Source organism: Tursiops truncatus, chromosome 8 (assembly GCF_011762595.2).
Source record: "Tursiops truncatus isolate mTurTru1 chromosome 8, mTurTru1.mat.Y, whole genome shotgun sequence".
Lineage (NCBI taxonomy): Eukaryota > Metazoa > Chordata > Mammalia > Artiodactyla > Delphinidae > Tursiops > Tursiops truncatus.
Window position 1 is genome coordinate 69,608,497 of NC_047041.1, and position 24,219 is coordinate 69,632,715.

General features: G+C 45.4%; 1 protein-coding gene across 1 annotated transcript in view; it reads right to left on the reverse strand.

Annotated features, from left to right (window-relative positions):
* PLEKHA7 (pleckstrin homology domain containing A7) overlaps positions 1–24,219 on the reverse strand; it is a 224,989-nt gene that overhangs the window by 57,971 nt on the left and 142,799 nt on the right. The window contains exons 9-10 of the mRNA XM_033862587.2: positions 20,694–20,869; positions 7,228–7,698 (exon numbers count right to left, since the gene is read on the reverse strand). Of these exons, the coding sequence (XP_033718478.1) occupies positions 7,228–7,698; positions 20,694–20,869 (647 nt within the window). The remainder of the gene's footprint in view (positions 1–7,227; positions 7,699–20,693; positions 20,870–24,219) is intronic.

The following is a 24,219-nucleotide window of genomic DNA, read 5'->3' on the forward strand; positions in this document are numbered from 1 at the left end:
ACCAGCCATCTTATTTTCTGAAAGAAAAATTCAGCAAGGGCCAACTACAGTTTTATTAAGCTTTAAAAGTCTAACCTGAGAGGCAGCAGGATGTAAAACGGACAGGTTCTGGAGTCAGGCCTGGGCTGGAATCCTGACTCTGCCTTTACCTATCAACTTTATCTAACAAATCTTTATACAGCGGCGCTCACCAGACCTTGTTCTAAGCTCGAAGTGTAGTCCAGCAGCATCAGCACCACCTGGGAGCTTGTCAGAAATGCAGGTTATCAGGCCCCACCTGAAATCAGGAACCCTGGGGGTGGGGCCCAGCCACCTGTGGTTTAACAAGCCCTCCAGGTGGTTGATGTTTGAGAAGTGCTGTTCTAATTGTTTTTTAACTCATTGTATCACCCTCCTTACTGTAAAATGGGGCTACTAAGAACCATTTAATAGATTGTTGTGAGGATTAAAAGTAGTTGTCATTCAAAAAATGGTGGCTTTCTTCTCCCTTTTTATCGTTATCTTTGCAATTACGGGAAGTAATTTTAAGATCTCTTCAGCTTGCCCAGCTTGTCTCCTTGCCACCAGGTGGCAGGGTTTGCTGTGGATTTCCCAGAGTCAGAGGGGAATGTGTCTCTGAGGAAGGGGCAGTGCCTGAACCCTCAAACAGCAGTGGTGGCAATGGCAGAAACCAGGCTGGGGGCTTACCCCGGGGAGTTCATGACTTTACTAACCATTGCTCATTCTGCCTGAAGCAAAATGCAAACGATGCGAAGCACGTCCCCAAAGACCCCAGTGCAATGGTGAGTCCTGGTGCCAGAGGCCAAACCACAGTAACCAACGGATGGTGGAGGGAGGGACACAGGAGGTAGGGTTGTAAGACGAGGTAAAGGTCACCCTGGAGCAGGCAGGAACGCGCAGAGCAGCTCTGTCCTAAGAGCAGATCCATTTGCTGGCCCCCAACCCCAGCTTTATCCAAAAGACGGCTCGAGGTCTCCTCCTGCCCTCAAATCCCGCTGTGCCATGGGGGGCTCCCTTTCCAAAAGGCACCTATATATTCTGATATAGCCCCTATAAAATGGTCATATCGAAACGTGAAATCAAGTTTTATAACCAATTACTTATGCAGCAGGCAGTCCTTACCTGAGCTTCCACATTGGTTGTGCAGGACTTCCACGTTTTACTCTGTTCCTCGTGGTAATGTTTGCATCCCTGACTCAACACCCACCCCTGCCATTTTATTTTACAAGTATGCATTACTTTAAACACCGGGGAAAAAATGGAAGGCTAGAATTTCGAAACAACCTCATAGAATGGGGTAAGATTCTAAGGGTGTATCAGTCTGTCCTTGCAAACCATCATTCTAAAGGAGTTTAAAAAAGTGAAATATAAATATACATCTCCAAGCACTAAAAGAACAATTAGAAAGAATTCCCTGTGTGGTCTAGAGCCGAGAATATGAGATCATATTACAGTTCTAATAACCCTCCTTCCAATTTAGCACAGTCTCAATCATACACAGAGCAGGGATATCCCTCTTCTGTACTATCAACAGGAGGAGGTTCCTTTATTAAGCAGCCAGAACTACTTATTACTTGACTGTAAGAAATTACAAACACATCTTTAAGGAAAAAAATAAAGATAACTCTGATATGCAATATGCTACAAGTGAACAATCAGCTACAAGTGAACGATCGGATGTTGAGCACTCTGCTTACGCAGAGGCTGACGGCTTTCTTCTCAAAGGGTCGTCTTCAATCCCTCACGTTTACTTTTCAGCCCCCTGAGAACTATTTCTATCATTAGGCTGAGATTCCTCTTACTGAGTGCTCAATGACCTCCAAGGCCAACAGTTTTCATTTAGACCTAATGTCTCCCTGCCCCTTAGATAAGAAGGGCTCGAGCTCCCCCCTCACATCCTAAGGACAGTCCGACGCCTTCCCCAACCACCTCTTATCTCCTTGCAGTTGACTTCTCATCCTTTAGCTCCCCATGTTGCCCCCAGCCCTCATTATGTGTAGCAGAATAACGTAGGTGTGTGGGCTGCCAGAGTTATGTAGAGACATTTCACAACCACAACTTATAACTTACAACTTATACCAGCAGTGCAGCTTTGCAAACTCCTTTCTGCACCCCTGCCAAGAAGGGTTTCTCAATGGCCATGCCTTCCTTCTGGTTCCCTTTGGCCTTCCCCTCGCATTACTCTGCCTCCTGACTTAACTTCAAAATTCTAGTTCTATTAAGAAGGTCTACTCATCTAAGCCCATCAAGAAGCTCAGTGGAACCAAAGGCCTCTGCTACTGAGCAGGAGACCAGCAGAGAGACCCTGACATTCCAGATTCTCCTTCCGTGGTACCCAGCCTCCTTAGAAGGCACCACATCCAGGGAGCAGTCTCATGCTGCCCACTGGACTCCTTCCAAATGAAACTTCCCTCACCACACTCCGGTTTTCCTTCTCCATCTTCTGCTAGACTTCTTTATGCAGACTCTGCTTTTGCCCACCCCCTTGGACTGGAGATCCTCAGGGTTCTGCCTTTGGCCCTCTGCTATTGTTCTAAGCTAGTTATTCTCAACCCTGATTACATGCTAGAATCACCAGGGGTGGGGGTGGGGGGTTTGAAAACTCCTGATGTCCAGGCTGAAATTCGGATCATCAGAATCAGATTTTCCAGTATGGGGCCCAGGCCTCAGTAAATGTCAAACCTCTCTCATATACTGGTATCACCTGGAGAGCTTTTAAAACAGACTGATGCCCTCACCTTGCCCCAGACCAAATAAGGCAAAATCTCTTGAGCAGGGCCTCAAATGACCAAATTGTGCGGCCACGATTAAGAACCACTGCTCTAAGCATTCAACCCTCAGTGATCTTGACTACGGCCAGGGCATCAGTTTCCACCTCCAGGGCAATGACTTCCAAATCTCTCCCTAAGCTGAACCCACATTCGCTATAACCTACGGCTTATCTCCACCTGGCCACTCCACAGGTACCACATTCCCCTTCAAGCTCATTTCTTTCTCCCATTCTCACATCTTGTGCACAGCGCCACATGCACCTATTAACCAAGTCAAACTTGAATGTTAACCTCAACTCCACCTGTGGCCCTCCTCACCTTCCAGCCGTGGATGAATCAGTTTCCCAAGCCCTATACCTACCCAATCTCAACGTCTATGTATCCCATCCAACCCCTCCTCACAATCCTCACCATCTTTACCGCTTTTGTTTAGGTCTTCTTCGCCTCCTACCCCAAATATGACCACCTCATACTTGGTCATGTTCTTTCCAGACTCTTCTCCATTTAACCATCTTCTCTATGGTCACCAGAGCAAGCAGTTAACCTAAAACAGTAGTTTTCAGAGATGATGTGGGGTGGGGAAACAGGGACACTTTTGGTGGGGTATAAACTCAAACAGCATTGTTGAAGGTCAATTTTGTAATATCAATCAAAATTAAAATCACATATATCCTTCGACCTAGTTATTCCACTTCAAGTAATTTGTTCTTCAAGTATACCTGCACTTGTTTGCAAAGACAATTAAGCACGGACATTCACTGCAGCATAGTTTGTAATAGCAAATGTTTATAACCAACCTAATTATCCATCAATAGGGAAATGGTATAAAGATCACTGTAGATGCATACAATGCAATACTCTGCACCATTTCAAATTAATAATATGTCTAAATGTGCTGATATAGATAGCCAAGATATCTTAAAATATCTATCGATATATTTATTGATATATTAAGTGGAATAAAGCAAGGTGAAGAACATGGATTTTTGTTTTGTTTTGTTTTTAATATAGTGATTGGTCTTTGGGGAGTAGATCTAGGTTTCTGAAATAAAATAGGAGACACTTATTTTTCAGTATTTACCCATTGGTCTTATTTGGATTTTTTACCTTGTAAGTAGATTACTGATTATTTGAGGGTACTGAGCAAAGAGAGATTTACACATTTAGCTATGAATTTGGCGATGAATTAGTAATGGGTACAGAGAAAACTAAGCAAGCTATAAGCATGAAAATTATCAATATCAGAAAATAAAAAACTGTACCACAAATGAAATTTAATTATTGTATACTACATGGCCCAGCTGTGAATATTTATACTTCACATTATATAATAATGTAAAAACTGACTAGTGATCTAAACAAAAATTATGCTATAACTATATTATGAAGCTGGGATAAGGGTAAGTGTGTCTTTGGAAAGGAAAGGTAGAGGGGGGAATAAGAGACTTGAATCTTTATCACCTAGAGTAGAATGTTGATAGCTAACTAAAACTGAAAACTCAAGAAACAGCAGTATAAGTTATCTTATTTGGAAATATAGAGATAAATACATAAAACTACTAAAAGAATTGAAAGTGGTTGCCTCAAAGGTGGTGGAATCAGGAATAGGGATGGATGGGGTCATACTACTTAAATTCTTAAAACTATATACAGGTATTACTTTAATAAAAAAAAGTTTTTTAAACAAGGGGTAATTAAAACTGCCATTCTGGACTTCCCTGGTGGCGCAGTGGTTGAGAGTCCACCTGCCAAAGCGGGGGACGCGGGTTTGTGCCCCGGTCTGGGAAGATTCCACATGCCGCGGAGCGGCTGGGCCCGTGAGCCATGGCCGCCGGGCCTGCGCGTCCGGAGCCTGTGCTCCGCAACGGGAGAGGCTACAACAGTGAGAGGCCCACGTACCGCAAAAAAAAAAAAAAAAACACCTGCCATTCTCATTTTGGGTGGGGTACATCAGAATAGCCTGGGAAATTTCTTCACCATATTCATGGACCTGCTGTGTGAGAACTGAGATGAGGTAAGGAATATCTATCTAGTCTGAAAAAATCTCCTGAGGCCTCTTCCCTGCCGACACCCTTCAAACCACCCTCCTAAATATTAGACACTATCATGCCATGCTCCTGTTTTAAGTCCATCAATGGCTTTCATGGGCCTTCAAGATTAAATCCAGACTCTTCAGTAGGAAATACAGGCTTATCAGGGCCAAACCCATGCCCTTTCTATCTGCTTCTATTTCTGGTTTCTCCTGCTTTTACCTGCCCTTGTCAGCCCCATACCGACTTCAGTTCCTAAGAGTTGCTATCAATACATATAAAAGGAAACAGCTAACTTATCACGAGTAGCTTCTCTCTGACACACTGTCTCCTCTACTGGATCCCCCTTCTGTTGCTAACATCCAAGTTGGGATACCACTTATGCACTGATTGCTCCCAATCAGCATGTCCAACCAAATGTCAAACCTCCACGCCACAATCCATATCCAAGTGCCTAACCTAACACCTCCCTCACTGGAGAGTTAATAGGTTTCTCAAACTTAAAAGTCCCCAAAATGGAAACCCCGATTTGCCCCCAAAACTTGTTCCTAAGCCTTCCCCATCTCAGCAACCACCCGGTTGTTAAGTCAAAATTTAAGGGGTCATCCTTGTTCCTCTTCCCTTTCTCTCATCCTGCACATCCAATTCATTGACAAGCTTTTCTGTTTCAACCTCCAAAATGTACCTCAAATCTATTTCTTTCTATTTCCATTGGCACCATGCTGGACTACTGCAACAGCCTCTTCCCTAGGCTCTTCTTTGTGAATCAGATCACATCATTTACCTGTTTAAAACCTTCCAGTGGCTCTCCTTATTGCTTTTTCAAATAAAATCCAAATTCCTTACCTTGGACTATGAGGACCTGCACGATACAACCCCTGCCAGCTTTCCAATCTCACTCAGCAGTAAGGTCACTTAGAACTACCTCCTAGGAGGTCTACCTAGCCCAGCACCAAGAATAGCAGCTTCCCTCCTCTGTGTCCTTGGGCAGTAGCTATTTTCAATAAAACACAAAATCTGATCAAACAGAACTGACACCTGGTCTGTCCCAGGAGGGAATGGGAAGGTATCTTAGCTACAACACAAAGGGCCTTCCTTCTCCTAGTCTGACCCACAACCATGTCTACCAACTGCTTAGGGAGTTTCCATTAACTCCCAGCGAGTTCTCCACCATCTAACCTCACAAGAGCCCACCTGGACCAGATTAAAGAAGTTACACAACCCGCACATGCATACAACACCCACATATTCACAACAGCCCCACCCACCTAAAAAGAGGCCTAGCCTATTCCCCTTGGAGCACCACCACCTCCAGACCCCATAGTGGAAAGTGTGGGCCTCACACAGGGAGAATGGAGAGCAGCACTTTAAAGCATGTGTATCAGGCCTGTGGCAGACTTGGCCTGAGCTCTGACGCATTCACTGTGGCCCCTCCAGCCCTTGGCGGGTTTTCTGAATGCACCACGACTTTGCTATCTCGTCTCCAGTCTGGGGTTTGTTTTAGAAGCCTGAGGATGGGGCTTCCCTGGTGGCCCAGTGGTTGGGAGTCCGCCTGCCAATGCGGGGGACACGGGTTCGTGCCCTGGTCCGGGAGGATCCCACATGCTGCGGAGCGGCTGGGCCCGTGGGCCGTGGCCGCTGAGCCTGCACGTCCGGAGCCCGTGCTCCGCAGCGGGAGAGACTACGGCGGTGAGAGGCCCGCGTACCGCAAAAATAAATAAATAAATAGAAGCCTGAGGATGGCGAGGGGGATTTGCTGTCTTCAAAGTGAAGACAACACACAGTGGCTTCTAAGGACAATGTGGAAGCTGAGTGACCCTGAATTCTTCACATTCATAAATGTGTCCTAATCTAAAATTATAATAAAATACAGATAGTGCTTTGCAAATAGCAAGAGATGCATTCCCTCTAAATAATTAAAACCACTTCTTGAAGGAACGGGTATAATAAAGCTTAATGTCAACAGTGCCTGAGCACTGCTCTACGTGCCTGGAATTAAAAACGGATCTGTATTTACTCTAGCTGCTACAAATATTTCCCGGATGCAGAGAAGTAGCTAAGTAAGAGGAGAAGATCAGTTACTGTCTACATGCCGACAGTCTCAAGGCATGCTCCCTGGGGAATGGGAAACCCCTAACCCGATATAATCTCGTGTGCACTTGGGAGGCTCACGGACTGAGTCTAAACTCTGCCTTTGCCGCTTATCTGTGTGCCCTGGGCAGGTTCCCATACTTCTCCAAGCCCCAATTTCTTTGTTTATAAATTGAGGCTATCACCCCTCCTTGCAAGGCTGTTGCAGGGATTTATGGAGATAACAGAGGTAGAGTTCAAGGCCGGCATGTACCAGCATGTGCTGGGTAAGTGATAGCTACTCTTATGACATTTTTATGCTCATTAGCAGCAGCGATCCTGAGTCCACTACTGACCTCCTGCCGTCCGCCTTCTGGGTCTTTGCCCATTGCTCCACGTGCGCCAGGCTGCTCTTCCTCTGGCTGTGCTTCTCAGCGTTGGTCCTGGAAGGAAAGACCCGCTGGTACCCGCCAGTCCCGTTCTGCTCTCCTGGGCCAGATGTGCCAGGCAGCACACCGTTCCTCTCTGCCCTTTGGGGCTGAGCCTGCTGGCCTCTTGGGCCACAGGGTAAATCCACGAACAAGGCATCCTCTTCGGTGGGTGAGTATGGGGACCTGGCCTTGCTCCTGTCCCGCTTGCCCTCCAGTGGGTCCCTCTGGGAGCGGTACCGGTCTTCCTCCTGCTCCCGCCTCTCGAATCCAAAGGAATCCTCGCGTTTGCGATGAGAACAATCCCTTGCATGTCCAGGTCCCACGCGGCCACATTCTCGACAGGACTCTGTGTGGTTGGCCTGGGGGACCGCCTGCCGCTCCACCTTCTCCATGTCCCTGCAATGACAGCAGCACGTTCAGCCCCATCCAGACTGGAACCCCCAGCCGAGACTCCCCAAAGGATACACTTTACACTCCAATTACCTCCAGGCCTTTGCATGGGCTCTTCCCTCTGCCTGGAGCTCCTTTCATACCTATCCCCTTACTCTGCTGGCCTAACTTCTACTCCTCTGGGATCTGGCTTAAATGTCACCTCCTCCAGGAAGCCACCATACACACACACACACACACATACACACACACACACACACACACACACACACACACCCAGTCTAGATCAGGATCTCAGCTGACCCCACTATCACACTAATCACACTGGACCATAACTGCATGTTTACTCATCTAGCGCCCAAGTAGACTATGAGCTCCTTCAGGCCAGAGGCCCAACTGGCCATTCATCGTATGCCCAGAACTTCCATGAAATAACGGTACAGAATAGGAGCTCTATAAATACCAATAAACAAATAAACGGTACATGTGGTATTCTCATGCCTTTCCCTTTTGCTGTTTGTCCACCTGTCTGTCTGGGGCAGGTCAGCTTGGCTAGAAGGCTCCTGAGCCCAGGGTCTCTCCCACTGGCATCCAGCACAGCCCAAAGTACAATTAGCAGCATAATTAACATTCTTCCAAGATGGTGGGTAGAGAATTGGCACAGCAATCTCTTTATATGACTACTTTTGTATCTTGTCGGGGAACTGCTCAAACAGGAATGCAAGAACACTGACCTGACCACAATTCTCTGAAGTATTATTAGTCAGATTTCAGAGATAAGGAAACGGAGGCACAGAGAAGATAAATGACTTGCCCAAGACCATACTGCTGGGAAAGAGAGACACCGGGGCTTAATCCCAGGCAGACTGCAGAGCCCATGTGCTATAGCCACTGCTCTCTACTGCCTCTCCAAATGCATGTCCATGATTTGCACATATGCAGACCTGGAAACTGCAAAGGAGAATGGGGTGGGGGTGACAGGGGAGGACGTGAACCAAGGCTAAAGAGCTTCTGGGGCATAGAGAAGGGCAGGTTTCTTTCATGGCCCATCTCGCACTGGAAGCTGCCTTTCTCCCCACCTCCTTGGGTCCTAGTTATGTCTGCCTCCTCATTACTTGATACCAGAGAGACAGCAGCAGCAGCTCCATAAGCTTAGCAGAGTTTAGACTGGGGAGGCAGGGGAACCCACTCCAGCCTAGCTCAGAAGGACCAGAAAAATTACCAGGGAACCTTGAATGGGCAGCTGGTCGACTTGTGCTCCTTGGTAAAAAGGTCCTGGTCTAGACATCCCTCACTCCTTGAAATGGCCAAGCCTGAGGGTTCTCCATTTCAACAGGAGAACGAACAACGGAAATGCTCCTGCATTTACATCTTGGTGGCCAGACCTCAGGCGTCCCTGCAACATATCTCAGAACCTCAGCTACCAATAATCAGCACTGATTCAGGGCAGATCAATCCAGTCAGGGAGCTGGTTAAAACGTCAGTGTAAAGTGAAAATCCAAACCCTAACACAGGTCTGCTTCTTAGTGCGTGCAGGCTGAACTGTTGGCCTTAACTTAGGCATGGAAACTGAGAAAAGCAATCTCACATCTCATGTCCATGTACTCATGACTTCTCCATAAAAACCCAAAGCTTTGTGGAGGGGGGAAGCTTGTTTGGACCTCTTTCTATCCATCACTAGGGGACATCTTCCCCCCCATCTCCCACCCCTTCTTCTAACAGTGTTTCAGTTTTCATTTGGGGATCACCCTCCCCACGCTCAGTCCTTGTGGTTTAAAAGGTGCTGCTGACTCTACAAGTCCCTGTGGAGCTGAGGATCCAAAGTCTCAGTGACTGGCTCAGAGGCTGACACATCACCCAATCCAGGCCAATCAGAGTTAGCTCTAGGACTCTGGTTGGAGCTGGTCTTGAGCTGCTACGACTACATGGGAAGCAGGTACTTGAGAGTGAAACCAACACCAAGAAAAGCAGACGGAGAGAAATAGAATCTTAAAGACTTGGCCTGAACTAGATTTAGCCACACCTAACCCAGATATATCCCTGGACTTCTTGGTTGTGCATCAATATATTCTGTTTCTCACTTAAGCTAGTCTGAGTTTGGTCTCTATTACTTATAGCAGAAGGAGTCCTATTACATCATTTTATAATGACATATTTAGATGGTGATCTCCAAGGACCCTTCCATTCCTAAAGTCCAGTGAGTCTATAAGCTCAAGTAGTAGGAACAGATGGGAAATATTCAGGGATCTGCACTTTAAGAAAAAGCAATTCTTACCATAAGTTTTTAAAGGGACGACTCTGTTCCACAATGTACACATTATAGGTTTTAACTTTGTCTTTCTTTTCTTCCTTTAATCCTCCCTCCCAACACCACATCAGTGTAACCCCAGTCTTCAAGTCATCTAAGTTGGCCTTTATCTTCTCTACTGTTTCTCAAATTCAGGAAACCACCCCTTAGTGGTGTGCTTAGGCTGCTGTCTAGAAGATTAAAGCTCTGGCTGCCCTCTGGGTCACACCCCAGCCAAGATGCTGAAGCTTTATAACCTGCTTACTCCAATTGTGAGACCGAAGTAACTGTACCTCCTTGTTATTCCCACCACAAAGATAAACAGCGCCTTGTCGTAAAAGCCATGTAGTAAAACGAATATGCACCTAAATGGATGACATTAGAATTGAAGGGAAAAGAGGGTTTCTTCAATCGACAGATGAATGGATAAAGAAGATGTGGTACATATATACAATGAAATGTTACTTAGCCACTAAAAAGAATGAAATAATGCCATTTGCAGCAACATGGATGGACCTGGAGATTAGCATACTAAGTGAAGTAATTCAGAAAGAGAAAGACAAATACCATATAATATCACTGATATGTAGAATCTAAAATATGACACAAATGAACTTATCTATGAAACAGACCCACAGATATAGAGAACAAACTTATGGTTGCAGGGGGTGGAGGTGTGGGGATGGATTGGGAGTTTAGGATTAGCAGATGCAAACTATTATATATAGAATGGATAAGCAACAAGGTCCTACTGTATAGCACAGGGAACTATATTCAATATCCTGTGATAAACCAGAATGGAAAAGAATATGAAAATGAATGTATATATAACTGAGTCACTTTGCTGTACAGCAGAAATTAATACAACATTGTAAACCAACTATACTTCAATAAAATAAATTTTAAAATAAAATAAAATAAGAGAATGTCCTCAACTTCAGAACCCGGGGGTTGTGGGTACTGTGTCTTAGCCGAACCAACTGTAACGGGCATTTTTCTTCTTTTACCAATCAACTTCCATGTATTTATTGAGAACCTATATATCCCCACTGGTACAGGCACTAGGGGATATAAGAAAGTAGTAGAGAAAATAGCCTCTGCTGTCAAACCCAGACAATCCTAAAGTCTGATTTAATCATGGTAACCACATTTAATACTGTTCTCATAAGCTGACCCCAAATCATGGAGTTTGCCAGTCTTTTCTAACCTTGGAATTAACTTATAACTACAAATATTAGCCCCTACTGTGTGTGTACATATGAGTGTATATACTCCGACACATGCCAACACGTCCTGAATATAAAGTTGATTGAGAAAGATAAACCCTTTTCTCAGATTGACACCAGCATTTACTGCAAAACAAACCTTTAGAGGATGGCTAAAAGAATGGCTGTCTGCTTGCTACCTGGCAGCTTTCTAGGCCCTAATACTCGGGCTTATGAACAGCTTCTATTTCCACAGCTGCTGGGACTCACCTCAGATAAGATGCCGTTGTGTCCAAAACGTTCAGGCTCTGGCTGCACGGAAGAAAGGTGAAGGGAATGTTCCCGACCCCCCCACCTTACCTGACAAACATTTAACTTAGTAAGTTACGGGATTTAAGGCAAAAGTGTTTTTTGGTCTTCTCCCTGTCTCCCTGCATTCCCACCAGTGTAACACATGACTTCTCAAATCAGGAGATCTATCACAATAGATTTGCAATGCTCAATTTAGCACAGTGGTGGGAAAGAATGAAGTATTCCTTGGCTTTCAGTGACGGTGTCATTCAGAGAAGTTGGCCATGCAGGGCACAGATGTTCAGCTAAGATGACACAAGCCTTTCTTGTGCAGGTCATTACTATCGTTGTGAGCACCTGGAATCAGTGACTCTTCAAAAACACAGGGAATTCCTGACATTTGGTGACCATTTTGGCCACATGTGTCACTTCTCAAGCTTGACAAACCCAGAGTGCATAGGATTAGAACCAGTCAGACCTGGATTCAAGAGCTGGCTCCAGCCCATAGAAGCTGGGTGACCTTGGGCAAGTCCCTAACCTCTCTGGTCTGAGGTTCCTCATCTACAAAATAGGGACAACCCCCGCCTCCTTGGGTCGTTTTGAGGATTAAAGGAGACAATGCACAGAAAGAGCACAGCACCGGGGCTGGCACATAGCGTGTCCTCAAATACAAATGTACTGGCTTCAAATATCTATTCCCTCCTTCTTCCTTGCCCCAGTTTTTTCAAAGTGGCAATGTACCCAACAAAAAACTTACATTCCCTAACCTCCCGTGGAGCTGACGGTGTAACATAAATCTGGCCAATAAGATGTGCACAGAAATTGCTGGATGGGTTTCCAGGAAAGCCTTTAAAAGAAGGAATGCTTAGCTCTCTTAGCTAACCCTTCCCCTCTTCCTGCCTGGAATTTAGACTCTATGCTGGATTGCAAGGTGACAAAAATGAGGATGAAAGCCACCTGCCAAAATCTGGGTAGAAAGTGAGAAAGAGCCTGGGTCCCTACTACATTAGTCCAAATTAACTGACTCTAGATCCCTGCTAGTGAGAAAACTAAAACTCAATTTGATTACGCCACCCTAAGTTGGGTTGTTCTATTACTGGCAACCAAACGCAATCCCTAACTGATGCAAGGGGCTGAGCCCATCATTAGCAGGGACTGGGCCACCCCATTTTCAGCACATCACAGCAATGCTTTATGTCTGCTTAGAGAAAATCCTTGTTTTCCCCTGCAAGTGGGAAGAGCACCTATCTCAGACTGAGGATACTTCTGTCTTATTCCTGTCCTTCACAAGAACTTGGAAGTAAACAGATCATACCAAGCAGTTGTACACTGACTATTATTTTATTCTGCCTCCAAACCCTTCATCTCACCAGGAAATAAGGAACAATATTTACTTCTATCTTAATGTTAAACACACACACCCACTGAAATCTCATTCAAAGACTTGGGTGAGAAAAGGAACGACAGCTTGTAGGAGCTTGGCTGGACCTTGGTCCTGTTGGCAGACACAGCCTTCCTGTTGCAATCCCACTGGAGGATCCCTCCCTACTCACCATACCTAAATGACCAAACTAATAGCCCAAGAACAAGGGTCAGGCCACTGATAATCCTTGGAGAGTTTGGTCTGAGCCAGGTCAAGGGCAGAAGTTCCTGAGCACTGACCCCAAGGCTCAGGAGGGCAGTGGGCTCAAAAGCTAGAACCCACCCTGAGCACAGTCCATAGACTTGTATAAAAGGCTGAAGAGGATGGGCCCAAAGTCTCTAGGAAGCATGAAGGCAGGCTTGCTCAGTTGAATTAGTTCCTAGATTTGAGGAAGGAAATGGCTGGAGAGAAATGGAGACAGGAATCGGGTTCTACTTTTCCCCAGAGTTAAATAGGGCAGTTCCCCTGGGATGGGGGAAGATAACTTGCTGTCTTTCATGCTCTGCTCTAAATAAACAAGAAGAGGGCCTGTCCTCCCCCAGAGAAGAGTGAGACTGAAGGATAAATGAAACACCAGACTCCCACCTGAGGCCATCACTTGCCTCAGCAGAGTGGCTATCGGCAAAGTCCCCTGTGGAGTTTTAAGGACCTGACAAACCAGACGAAGAAGAAAGGAAAGATATATAATGGCTGCCAGGTCTCCTCGCTTTGCTCATTCCTGCCCGGAGAATCCTTCCCTCTTCCTTCTAGCTGCGTAAGTAACGCTCAACTGTCACAGCCCAACCTGAGCCAGTCTGGCACGCACCAAGCTTCCTCACTTCCCATCTCTCTACAGCAGTTACAGTCTGGGTCATTCATTTTCTGTGGCCAATGCTTGGTTATTATATGCTGCGTCCTACTGTGTGCCAGGAACCTGACATAGGTTCCATCTCTAATCCCTACAACAATCTTGCAAGGTCAGTACTGTCAAGCCCAGAGAGGCTGAGGGCACTCACGTGAGCACCAGATTACTTACAATAAATTGTCTCTACTGAAAGATAGGGACTGTGGTGAGCACGTACTAACTGCAAAAGTAAGTTAAGCTATAAGCACTTCAAATATATTATCTCTTCTTATCATTGCACAAAGCTAGAGATATTATTGTTTCATTATAGGTAATGAACGTGAAACTCAGGTTAAGCAACTTGCTCTGAATCATGCAACCAGTGACATAAGCAGGACTCAAATTCCGTCTGATCCAACTCCAAAGCCCCGCACCTGGGCTGAAAACATGTCTATAAATTACTTCTGTCAAGGGTCCAAGGGGCTTGTCCAACCTCAGGCGTTGTCCTGCCACACTTTAACCAAAGGGATCAGAGTTTGGAAGGCCAAAGATTCCATGCTCTGAGGAGAGTGCACATAGCCAGAAACGTGTGGGCCACTTCTGAGCAGGCTGAGTCCCCACAATCAATCCCACAGCAGTGCTCAGACGGCTCTCAGACACCACAAGTCCTTATCTGAACATCTTACAGGTAGAAGTTTTGTTCATCCATCCAACCACCCACGTGCCCAGCCAGCCAAACACCCACACACCCATCATTAACTGAATGCTTACTATGTGCCAGGACTATTCTCATTTTCAAGGAGCGTACAGTCTAGCGGGGTGACAGTGAGAAAGCAGGCCAACATAACTTTAACATGAAAGTTCTATGCATAAGGAACGAAAGAGTGCTACAAGCAGAGGCATCTGACACACTGAGGGTCAAAGAAGGAAGACATATGCATAGGCTAGGACCTGAAGGCTGTGCTGAATTGTCCTAATAAGGGTGAGGGCCAGGGGAGCAGATGAGCAAGGCCCAGAGGGATCCTGGGCCTCACGGTATGGACCTCCATCTACCTGCCAGAGCTCATCACAGTCTCTTCTCCCCCTAGCTCGCTTTGATTGGCCACAACTCTCCAGCTTTCTGTTCCTTGAATAAACCGAGCTCCTTCCTGCCTCAGGGCATTTCTAAGTGCCATACCTTCCGCCCAGAACACTCTTCTTCGAAGTTTTACATATGCAAGTTTCCTGCATCAATCAGGCCTCACCTCCACACGTTCCCCATATGGAGGCCTCCCCTGACCACCCAAACAGAAGTGGCCGCTCCCTGCCCCTTAGTCCCTTCCCATCTCATCACTCCATTTTACTGCCTTCATGCACAGATCATGATAGAAAATCATCTCGCTGATTTGTGTGCCTGTATACGGTCTCTCTCCCCCTCACCCACCCAAGAATGCATGGGACTTTGCCTCTCTATTGAAGACTGCTGTATCTCTCAGTATGCTTAACAGTGTCTGACGCACAATATGCCCTCAATAAATAACTGTAGAATTAAAGACTAAGTGGACAAAAGTACAGACAAACGCACCCAATTCAATAATTTGAGTATGGTTGGGGCCGAGAGGAAAAGGAATAGCATAATGTGAGCCAAAGGCACCTGCAGGGACCAGACTCAGGCAGGGATCAAAAGCCCTACTAAGGAGATTGGATTTTATGCCAAAGGTGACTAGGCTATAAGTGCCTTCAGTCCCAAGACAGGACTATAGTTACACCACAGACCAGAGACGTTTGGAAACTGATAAAAAGAGATAAGTCGTCTTCCGATAGGCCCTCCTATCTGAATTGCTTGTCAGTTTTGTGAACTGTAACGACAAGCTGACCTCCTTGCTTAGTGCTTTAGCTTACTGGAAAGAACAAGACATCCTTAGACAAGAGAAGAATAACCAGTTCAACAGCGGGGAACTCAGAAGACAAATGTCAAGGAGGCTGCAGAGAATCAAAAACCAGAATCCAAAGTCTAGTAAGTGGAAGAACATGGAAACAGGGGAGAAGAAATTATGGACAGAAGGAGGTAGAGGGCAGGCTCTGGCAGCAGTGCTTGGTGCTCCTTACAGCCTAGGGCTGGGGCCTCAAGAATACTTGTCTATCAAGAGACCCTGAAGCCTGTGTAGGAAACAAGAGGACAAAGGGAGGAGGTGCAGCAACGGTGCTCAGCACCCTCTATGGTTAGAGGATGTAGGAAGAGGCTGGAGGAGGAGAGCGGCGAGGGGCAGGCTGAGGGACACTGCTGTAGGGAGCCTGGATTGCTGAGCCACAACTCACACTGCTAGGGGATGGGCACATCCTGGCAAGGGAGAGAGTATGATTTGCTCACAGGAGATTCATCATCAATGTAAACCAGAGGATTAACGATGAAACTGAAAGGGTGCAAAGGAAAAAGACCCAATGACATTGTTAAACCGAACCCTATGGAAGCTAGCACATCTGAGATGGAGTATCAACTATGTCTTAGGCAATGTGCGAAGTAAGCACTTTATACACTCATTTAATTTAATCTTTGCAAAAATCCGATAACTTAGAAAAACTGAGGTTTAAAAAGCATACCTAAATTACACAAGTGACACAGCTAGAAAGTAGTAAAGCTGGGATTTAAACCCCAGTCTACCCAACTTCAGAGACTAAACTCTGGAAGGAGTTAGTACTTAAGGCAAAAGAAACTGATACAGTAGGAAGTGGCCTGGATATTGGTTGCTTACATCTCGTTTACCACATCCCATCAAGTCATTTCTCCTTCCTCTGCCCATAACCCTAGCATTACTTGGGAATCCACCCCTACCTGGCTCTCAGTCCCCATGGTCTAGTTCTCAGAAGTGAAGCATGTATCCCAGGTCTGTGCCAATCAGTACATGCATTCCCTAGCCACAGTATGTGATTTTGGGAATCAATGTGACCTAAGCCTGTCTAATCAGAATAAGACCTCAGAGCTTCTGGATAAGACTCTGGCTCTTTCCTGCTGAACTTAACTTGGACAACACAAGTCTGGGGCTACTGCAGCTATCTAGCCACCAGGTCCTAGATATGCCAGGGACCTCCACACGGAGTTTAAGAATGAATCCAGCCCAGGCAGGCAGAGCCTGAGAGAATTACTTGTAATGATACTGTCTGAGCCTTGAACCCAACTGTTTCTAAAGCTAGAAGCTATCCTGAACTTTTCATTGACATGAATCAATAAATTCCTCCCCTTTTAAGGTAAATTTGCATTTTCTTTTACCTGCAGTCAGAAGTCCTAATGTACCACATTCATAAAGAAAGCATTTGCCTGTATGAATAAGGATAGAAGCTTTTGGGTGAGAAACAAGGAGGGAGAGAACAAAAAGCTATGGTTGGGGCCACCCACATAACAGAGATGGAGGTTTTGCAGAGCAGATCACCAAAGTGGAGGAGAGGCAAGATGTAGTCCTGCATGATGAATACTTCTAACTAACCAAATGTCTGACCATCTTATTCTGGTAAAATAGAACATTTAATAAGTCTGAATTTCCTTGGCTGATAATTTCACCTCAGAAAATTAAGAGGAAATGTTATTCTGCTTTTCGTCTGCGTCAGAAGGTATAACAAGTTTGTTTTTTTTTTTTTAAATGGGGAAGAAACCTTGGGCAAAGATGATTATGGGATTTTAAGAGTTTATTAAGAGCATAGTAAGAACACATTTAAAAGTTCAGGAAAAAGCTAGGGACAATACAAATGGCCTGAGATCTGGAAGGCAGCCCAGTGGAGAAGGGAAGGAGCCCCTCTAAAACCAAAATCTGATAGTTAATTACAAAATCTTCAGGTAGGAAAAAGTAAAAAAAACAACAACAAAAAAAATCCTAATCTCAGCTAGCAAGTTCATCCTGAACGGTTCAAGGCAGACATCACTTATCAATCACAGCACTTTTTCCTATTAAGCCTGATCTCATTCTCAAGTTATCTTTGACCCAATGCCCTAGTCAGGCACGAAGAACCGAGCAAAGCTGGGACACAAGAATGAACCCATTTAATGTTGCCGGTAGAAAGAAACCAATGTAAAAACACAGGGAGCTCTCAGAGCTCACGTTATAAAAGGACACAAGAAATTCATCAAGCGGAGATAAAATACAAATCCAGTGGAATGGGCCTACATGAATGACTACAGAAACAGTAAAGTCTAGAAGGACTGAGGTTTGTTTATTTAAAGCAAAGTAAAATAAAACAAAATTTTCTATTTTCTAAGAATTAAAATAAAGAAGGGGAGAACTTTAAAAAAAAGTATAAGACATAGGTATCTCTGCTTGGGAAGATGACCACAGCACAAATAAAGTTGAATTCTTCAACTTCTGGATTTAGTTCCTTATCTTCATTGAGATGAATGAACTTCATCATGAATAAGAGAACAACCTTGGTTAAGAGAGACTGAAAGACCAAGGTGGGGAGGAAGATGGAAAAGGCCCAGCTGTTAGCACGCCAGGGCCCTAAGGGAACTCGGAGATGGGCTCAAGAAACCTCTCAGGTGATCTCTGAGGAATCCAAGAGAACAGGGAAAATGCCAGAATATTACAGACTAAATAACAAGACTGGAGAGCCTATAACCAACCTCTGCAATAGGCTAAGCTGCATTCCTAACTGGGCAGATATCAGCACATGTAGGAAAGGAAGCACAGAGGAAAAGCAAGCAACTCGGTAGAAAAATGGGCAGAGAATAGGTACCAGCAATTCAGTGCAGAGGAAATACAAGTGGTCAATAAATATAAAAGGTCCCTACTATCATGAAAATACACATTAAAATAACCAGATACCATTTATCTACACAGCAGCTCAGCAAAAATGAAAAAGATTGATAATATCAACTGCTGGCAAAGATGTGGGGAAATGAGCGCTCTCACTAGTGGAATATACAGCTTTCTTTAAAGGGCAGTTTGGTGGTATTGATTAAAATTAAAAATGCATTGTATATTGACCTAGCAATCTGAAAGCCTCACACACGCAGAGGCCTGTAGAAAGTTTTTCATTACACAAAACTACCTACAGCAGTAAAAGAGGACAAAAAATAAACTATCCAAGATATGGCACACGCTTAAATACATTATGGTACCTCTACCTTATGAAGTATCATACAGCAGTCAAAAATAAAGGTAGCCCATGTACACTGATACAGAATGATTTTCAAGATCAGTATCATTCATGCTATAAAAAAAAGCACAAAACCCCCTCTATATTTATATAAGCACATATATGAATAGAAAATAGTTTAAAAGGATCCCTGTTAACTTGGTAACAGAGGTAACCCTGGGAAGGTGACCAAGGATATTTCTCTTTGCTTTCTGCATTTTTTTTTAATTGTTAATTTTTCTGGCCTTTATTGTGCTGATTTTTTTTTTCTTTAGGCCGTGCCACGTGGCATGTGGGATCTTAGTTCCCTGACCAGGGATCGAACCTACGCCCCCTGCATTGGCAGAGTGGAGTCTTAACCACTGGACCGCCAGGGAATGTCTTCACTTATTGTACGTATGTACGTATGTATGTATAAATAAGTAAATTAATTAATTAAAAAAAAAAAGAATGAACAACAAAAACTAGGAAACAGTGAGCATGTACACTAGGAGTAAGTCGTGTCAAACCTTCCCAGTTTCCTTCTCCTAGGATGAAGGTGGAAATGCCAATGTCACTCTGAACAGAGTACCTGCAGGTTAATGGCACAGGCTTTCATATCATCATTATGGACATAACAGAAGGATGACAATGCTAAGAAGCAGAGGCAAACCTGACTGAATACCTGTAGTTAAGAGTTACTGATTCAGGGCCCACGGGGAAACCTCCAGGATAGTCTTTGGTCCTGGTTCTGTTCAACGTATTCATTCATTCTTCCTATCTCTCACTTACTCACTCAACAGACACTTGAGAGCTTACTATATGTCAGGTGTGCGGAATATACAAAGATGATTCCCACCTGAAGCCTAGGATACTGAAAAATAGACAGAAAAAAAAAAAAACCCAGCATGACAAATGCTCGACTGAGTTGCTAGGAAGCTCCAAGGGTAGAGCCTGACCTCTTGAGGGAGGTCACTATCTATATCAAAGGTCTGATCGTCTCAGGAAAGATATCATGAAGCTAGGAAGTACCACTAACACCAAAAATAGCATACACGTGAGTTGGAAAAGGTGGACAATATAAAAACATCCATGTGAAACCCATTTGCAGTTACTGCAGAATCTTGTCTTTAGGTTGCTGGAGAACACTACTCTTGTTTTGAGCCCTCACTAACAGACCTTTGTCAAAGAGGCCTCTAAGCAGAGCAAGGTGTCCAGAGAGTGAAGAACGGGGCTCATGTCAGATGAGGACTGGCTAAAGGCACCCTGACTTTCCAGGACTACCCCACCTTCCCCAAGCCCATGACTCCACTCATGTTTCTCCTCTGCTTTCTCACAGGGAATCACCCACAGTCAACAGACTCAGGAACTTCAAGATCCCTGATGGTACCCTGGTTGGCCCACTCGAGGGAAGAGGCAGCTGGAAGACAGCTCCCAAGTCAGCTCCCAACAACAAGGTGGGCCGTCGGTGGCATGTTTCCAGTTTGCAAGATCTTTCTTGTCTGTCTGCTCCCTCCTCCCCAGTCTTAGCCCCAAGGTTTTCCCTTCCACCACACACAAGAGAAGAAAGACTGAGAAACATACAACCAGGTACCAAGGCTGTGTATCCCAGGCAGTCATTTCACTCTCCCAGCCCTTCCTGTTTCTCTGTTTAATGAGGACAGTGGACTAGATAATTCCTAGGGGACCTTCCAGCTCTGCCTGCAGCATGTGCTGGCCCTGTAAATAGTCTCCTCCTGGAAGAAGTCACCATTTAACAGGACTTCAAAGAGAGGGCAATGCTTAATAAGAGTGAGTGAACGGTGGAATTCTGGGCATCCAAGAGTTCTTATTTGGGTTCCCCCACCTGTGTAGGAAGCGCTCTGGCAGGGACCCTCCATGGGGACTGACCTCTTCAGTGACGATCGAGATAGCACCTGTGCAGCCTGGTTCATGGCCCTGACCCAAGCGTTCATGTCCTCCTGGGTGTCGGCACTGAAGTAGTAGGTCCTCATGCCTGACTGCTCGGCCTGAGAGCCCCTGGTGGAGCTATTATAGATGAGTGCTCGCATCCCCATGTGCACGGCCTGGAGGGAGAAGACGGAAACCCAGGTCAGAGAGGTTAGTGCGCGTCTCACTTCCAGGAGCAAAACCCAGAAACGCCCCGGCCAGGTTCTCCCTTCTTCCAGACTAAAAGCCCATGCACCACCCAGTTTATTTCCACACCTCGAAAAAACGTCACAGGCTGGATTCCCTTTTCTTGGTGAAGTCAGGCCTAGGAACAGCTGTGTCTGTTCCCCGCAGCAAAAGCCCCGCAGCTGTACCTGTTTCCTACTTATCTTACTCCCACTTAGGGAGGGGCATACAGTCAATTCAAGGTTTATTTGAGAAAGAGATTTTTTTAAAAAACCCTCATTCCATAGAAGCAGACTCTCGGGAGTCCCTGTTTTGGTTCTTCTGAAGCACCTGCTGACTGGAACTGATTCAAAAATCAGCTGCTCAACAGCAGGCAGCTCGGTGCAGATATTCACTCTGCTTCCTGCTTGGGCGTGAAACATGATGTACGCCCATCAAGGAAGCTGCTCTTTTGTCTCGCCAAAGAGGCAACACAAAGCTCAGCTGAGCAGTCTAACACTTGACTGAACACCCTGGCACACCTACTATACGTCAGGAAGCATCAAGGTGCTTTCACATGTTCCACAGGTATACTGGGAAAAGCAACCGCAATGGACTACGAACAAGAGGTTTTCCCCCTTGTGCTCTGATAAGCAAGGTCCTTTAAATTGGCAAGGAAAAAGCTCACCAAATCCACATAGGAAAATGATGTGGAAATAGGAAGATTTACAGAGTGCCTACTATGTGTCTCCTAGGTACTTCCGTGACTTTAATCTCATTTTAATCCTAACAGCCTTATAAGGAAGGAACAGAATCTCTTTTACAGATGTGGTAAGTGAAGCTCTGAGAAGTTAAGTAACTTTCCTAGATTTCCACACTTGGTCACAGATTCTTCACAGCACCTATTACCTGGTATTCTTTATTTTACATGCTTGTTTATCATCTGTCTCTTCCCTGCAGAATATAAACTCGATGAGAGCAGGGACTCTATTTTGTTCACTACTATATCCCCAGGAACAGTGCCTGGTACATAGTAGGTGCCCAATAAATAAATAAATAAATAAATATATATATATATATATTTTTTTTTTTTTGCAGTACGCGGGCCTCTCACTGTTGTAGCCTCTCCCGTTGCGGAGCACAGGCTCCGGACACGCAGGCTCAGTGGCCATGGCTCACGGGCCCAGCTGCTCCGCGGCATGTGGGATCTTCCCGGACCAGGGCACGAACCCGTGTCCCCTGCGGACTCTCAACCACTGTGCCACCAGGGAAGCCCAATAAATATTTTTTGAACGACTGAAAAGTTGGAGGCAGGATTCACACCTAGGAATGTCTGACTCTGAGTCCAAGCTTCTCTGTTCAGTGCTCTCAGGCTCTATCCAGAAATGAGTCTGATACAGATCACTAGTCTGATAATCTGGATCCAGAATGACAGACAGACGCCATGCAAGGACCAGTCAGAGAAAGCAAAATGAGAGAACTAAACAGAATCTGGAAAATGACATGTTTCTAAAATCACCAATGGTCATGGATAAAACCTCTCAGATGAACTGTCAGCATTCACTTCTCCACTCACATGCCTAACATCCAGGCCCAAAAACGATATTAAATACGGGCCTGCTTGTGACATTCACATATCTGAATCCATCCCACCCAGTGCCAAGGGAGTCCAGGCAAACTCGGCCTGCAGCTAAGGGTTCCACAGCGGGTTCTGGGGCAGGCATTTACTTGAGTAAGCTAAGGTGATTCAGTGAACAATCACTGACTTACAGAGGACTAAACATGAAACAGAAGTAAGCCTGAACCGACCTTAACTTGGGAAGTATAAGGAGTGTCATTCACCACAACTCCTACTACAAGTGACTGCTCCATGTTATCTGTTTGCAGAATGAGACTAGCCCCATCTACCCTGGCAGAACTAGCTGATGGTTAGTTTTCCTGTAGAAAGCTCTGAATGGGTAATCAACCATTTATAGTGCAGTGATACCAGACCTGTGGATGTTCAGAAGAAAAGTACCTAACCCGAGGACTTAAGGAAGGCTTCCTGGAGGAGGTGGCCCCTGAGCAGACACCTAAAGGACAAGTAAGTAAGAGTTGGGGAACTCTTCAGGGCATTCCAGGCTGTGATTAAAGCTCAAGGGGGGTGGGGGTGGGGGAGGAACGATGGCTCCTAAAGGCCACCGAGAGCCCTGCTTGGCTCGTCCTGCAGACCTAGCGGAGCCTCAGGGCACATCTAACACCCTGGCTCCCTGACAGTGCCCAGGAGCTGCCTGGCTGAGCGTACAGTTAGAGAAGACAGACGAGAGAGGACCACACAGCCCTTTAGGCTCTGCCTATGTACCACTACAGGTACTCTGAACAATCTCAGGCAAGGTACCCTAGCAACAGTCAGAGAATTTCAGCTCTGCAAACTGAGAAGAATGGACATCAGAGGCAAGCATAAGGCCCAGGACACAAAATACTGCACACTCCTCAGTATGCCCGAGGACATGGATCCTGAACTGTCCCAGGGCCCATCCTCAGGTTCCTAAAAGAATGACACTGCGACCCAAAGGGAAGGGAAGTCTTTCACACTCAGGAAACCACAGCCCTGTCTGGAGAACCACCTGAACATCACCCATTCTGTCTGCAATAGCTTTTCTCCCTTCTCAGACCCTGAAGACCCCAATCATCCCCCCAAACATGCATGCCTTCTGTCTCCCAGAAAAAATATTTAGGGAACACTCCTGGTGAAGCCTATTTAAAAAAAAAAAATGTATGACACATAAAAGATGTTTTCCTAGAATGTATTTTCACACCTCCCAACAAAGTGTTAAGATGAACTATATATAGTTATTATAATCAGTTACTCTGAGGATATCCCAAATGCTGTCGCCCCCCCCGCCCCGCAAATTCACACGCAACAGCGTTATCCCAATTGTTTGCCCAGTAGCAACACTAAACCCTAGAAAGGAAGGTTTTTCTGAGGAAGGCTTTCAGGCTGCAAAAGACCAGTGTGACACCCATCGAACAAAATGTTTTCAGAGCCAACAATAAGCAAGAGAGGCTCTGAACAATTTAATAGAAAAGTATTCCTAAAATGATAACAATAAACATTAATTGAAACCACCTCCCACCTCCTGCAATGTGTATATGGGTGACCAGAGTAAGACATGGAAGAAAAGCAGAGAAGAAGAGAAAGAAATTGTCCTCCCTCCCTGTAATGCAACTGAAAGAGGACAGAGTTCAGGGTGGAGATCTGCCTCCATCATCTTCCAACTTTGGGACTGTGGGCAAGTTTTTTCAGCTCTCTGATCCTCGTGTTCCTAATCTATAAAACGAA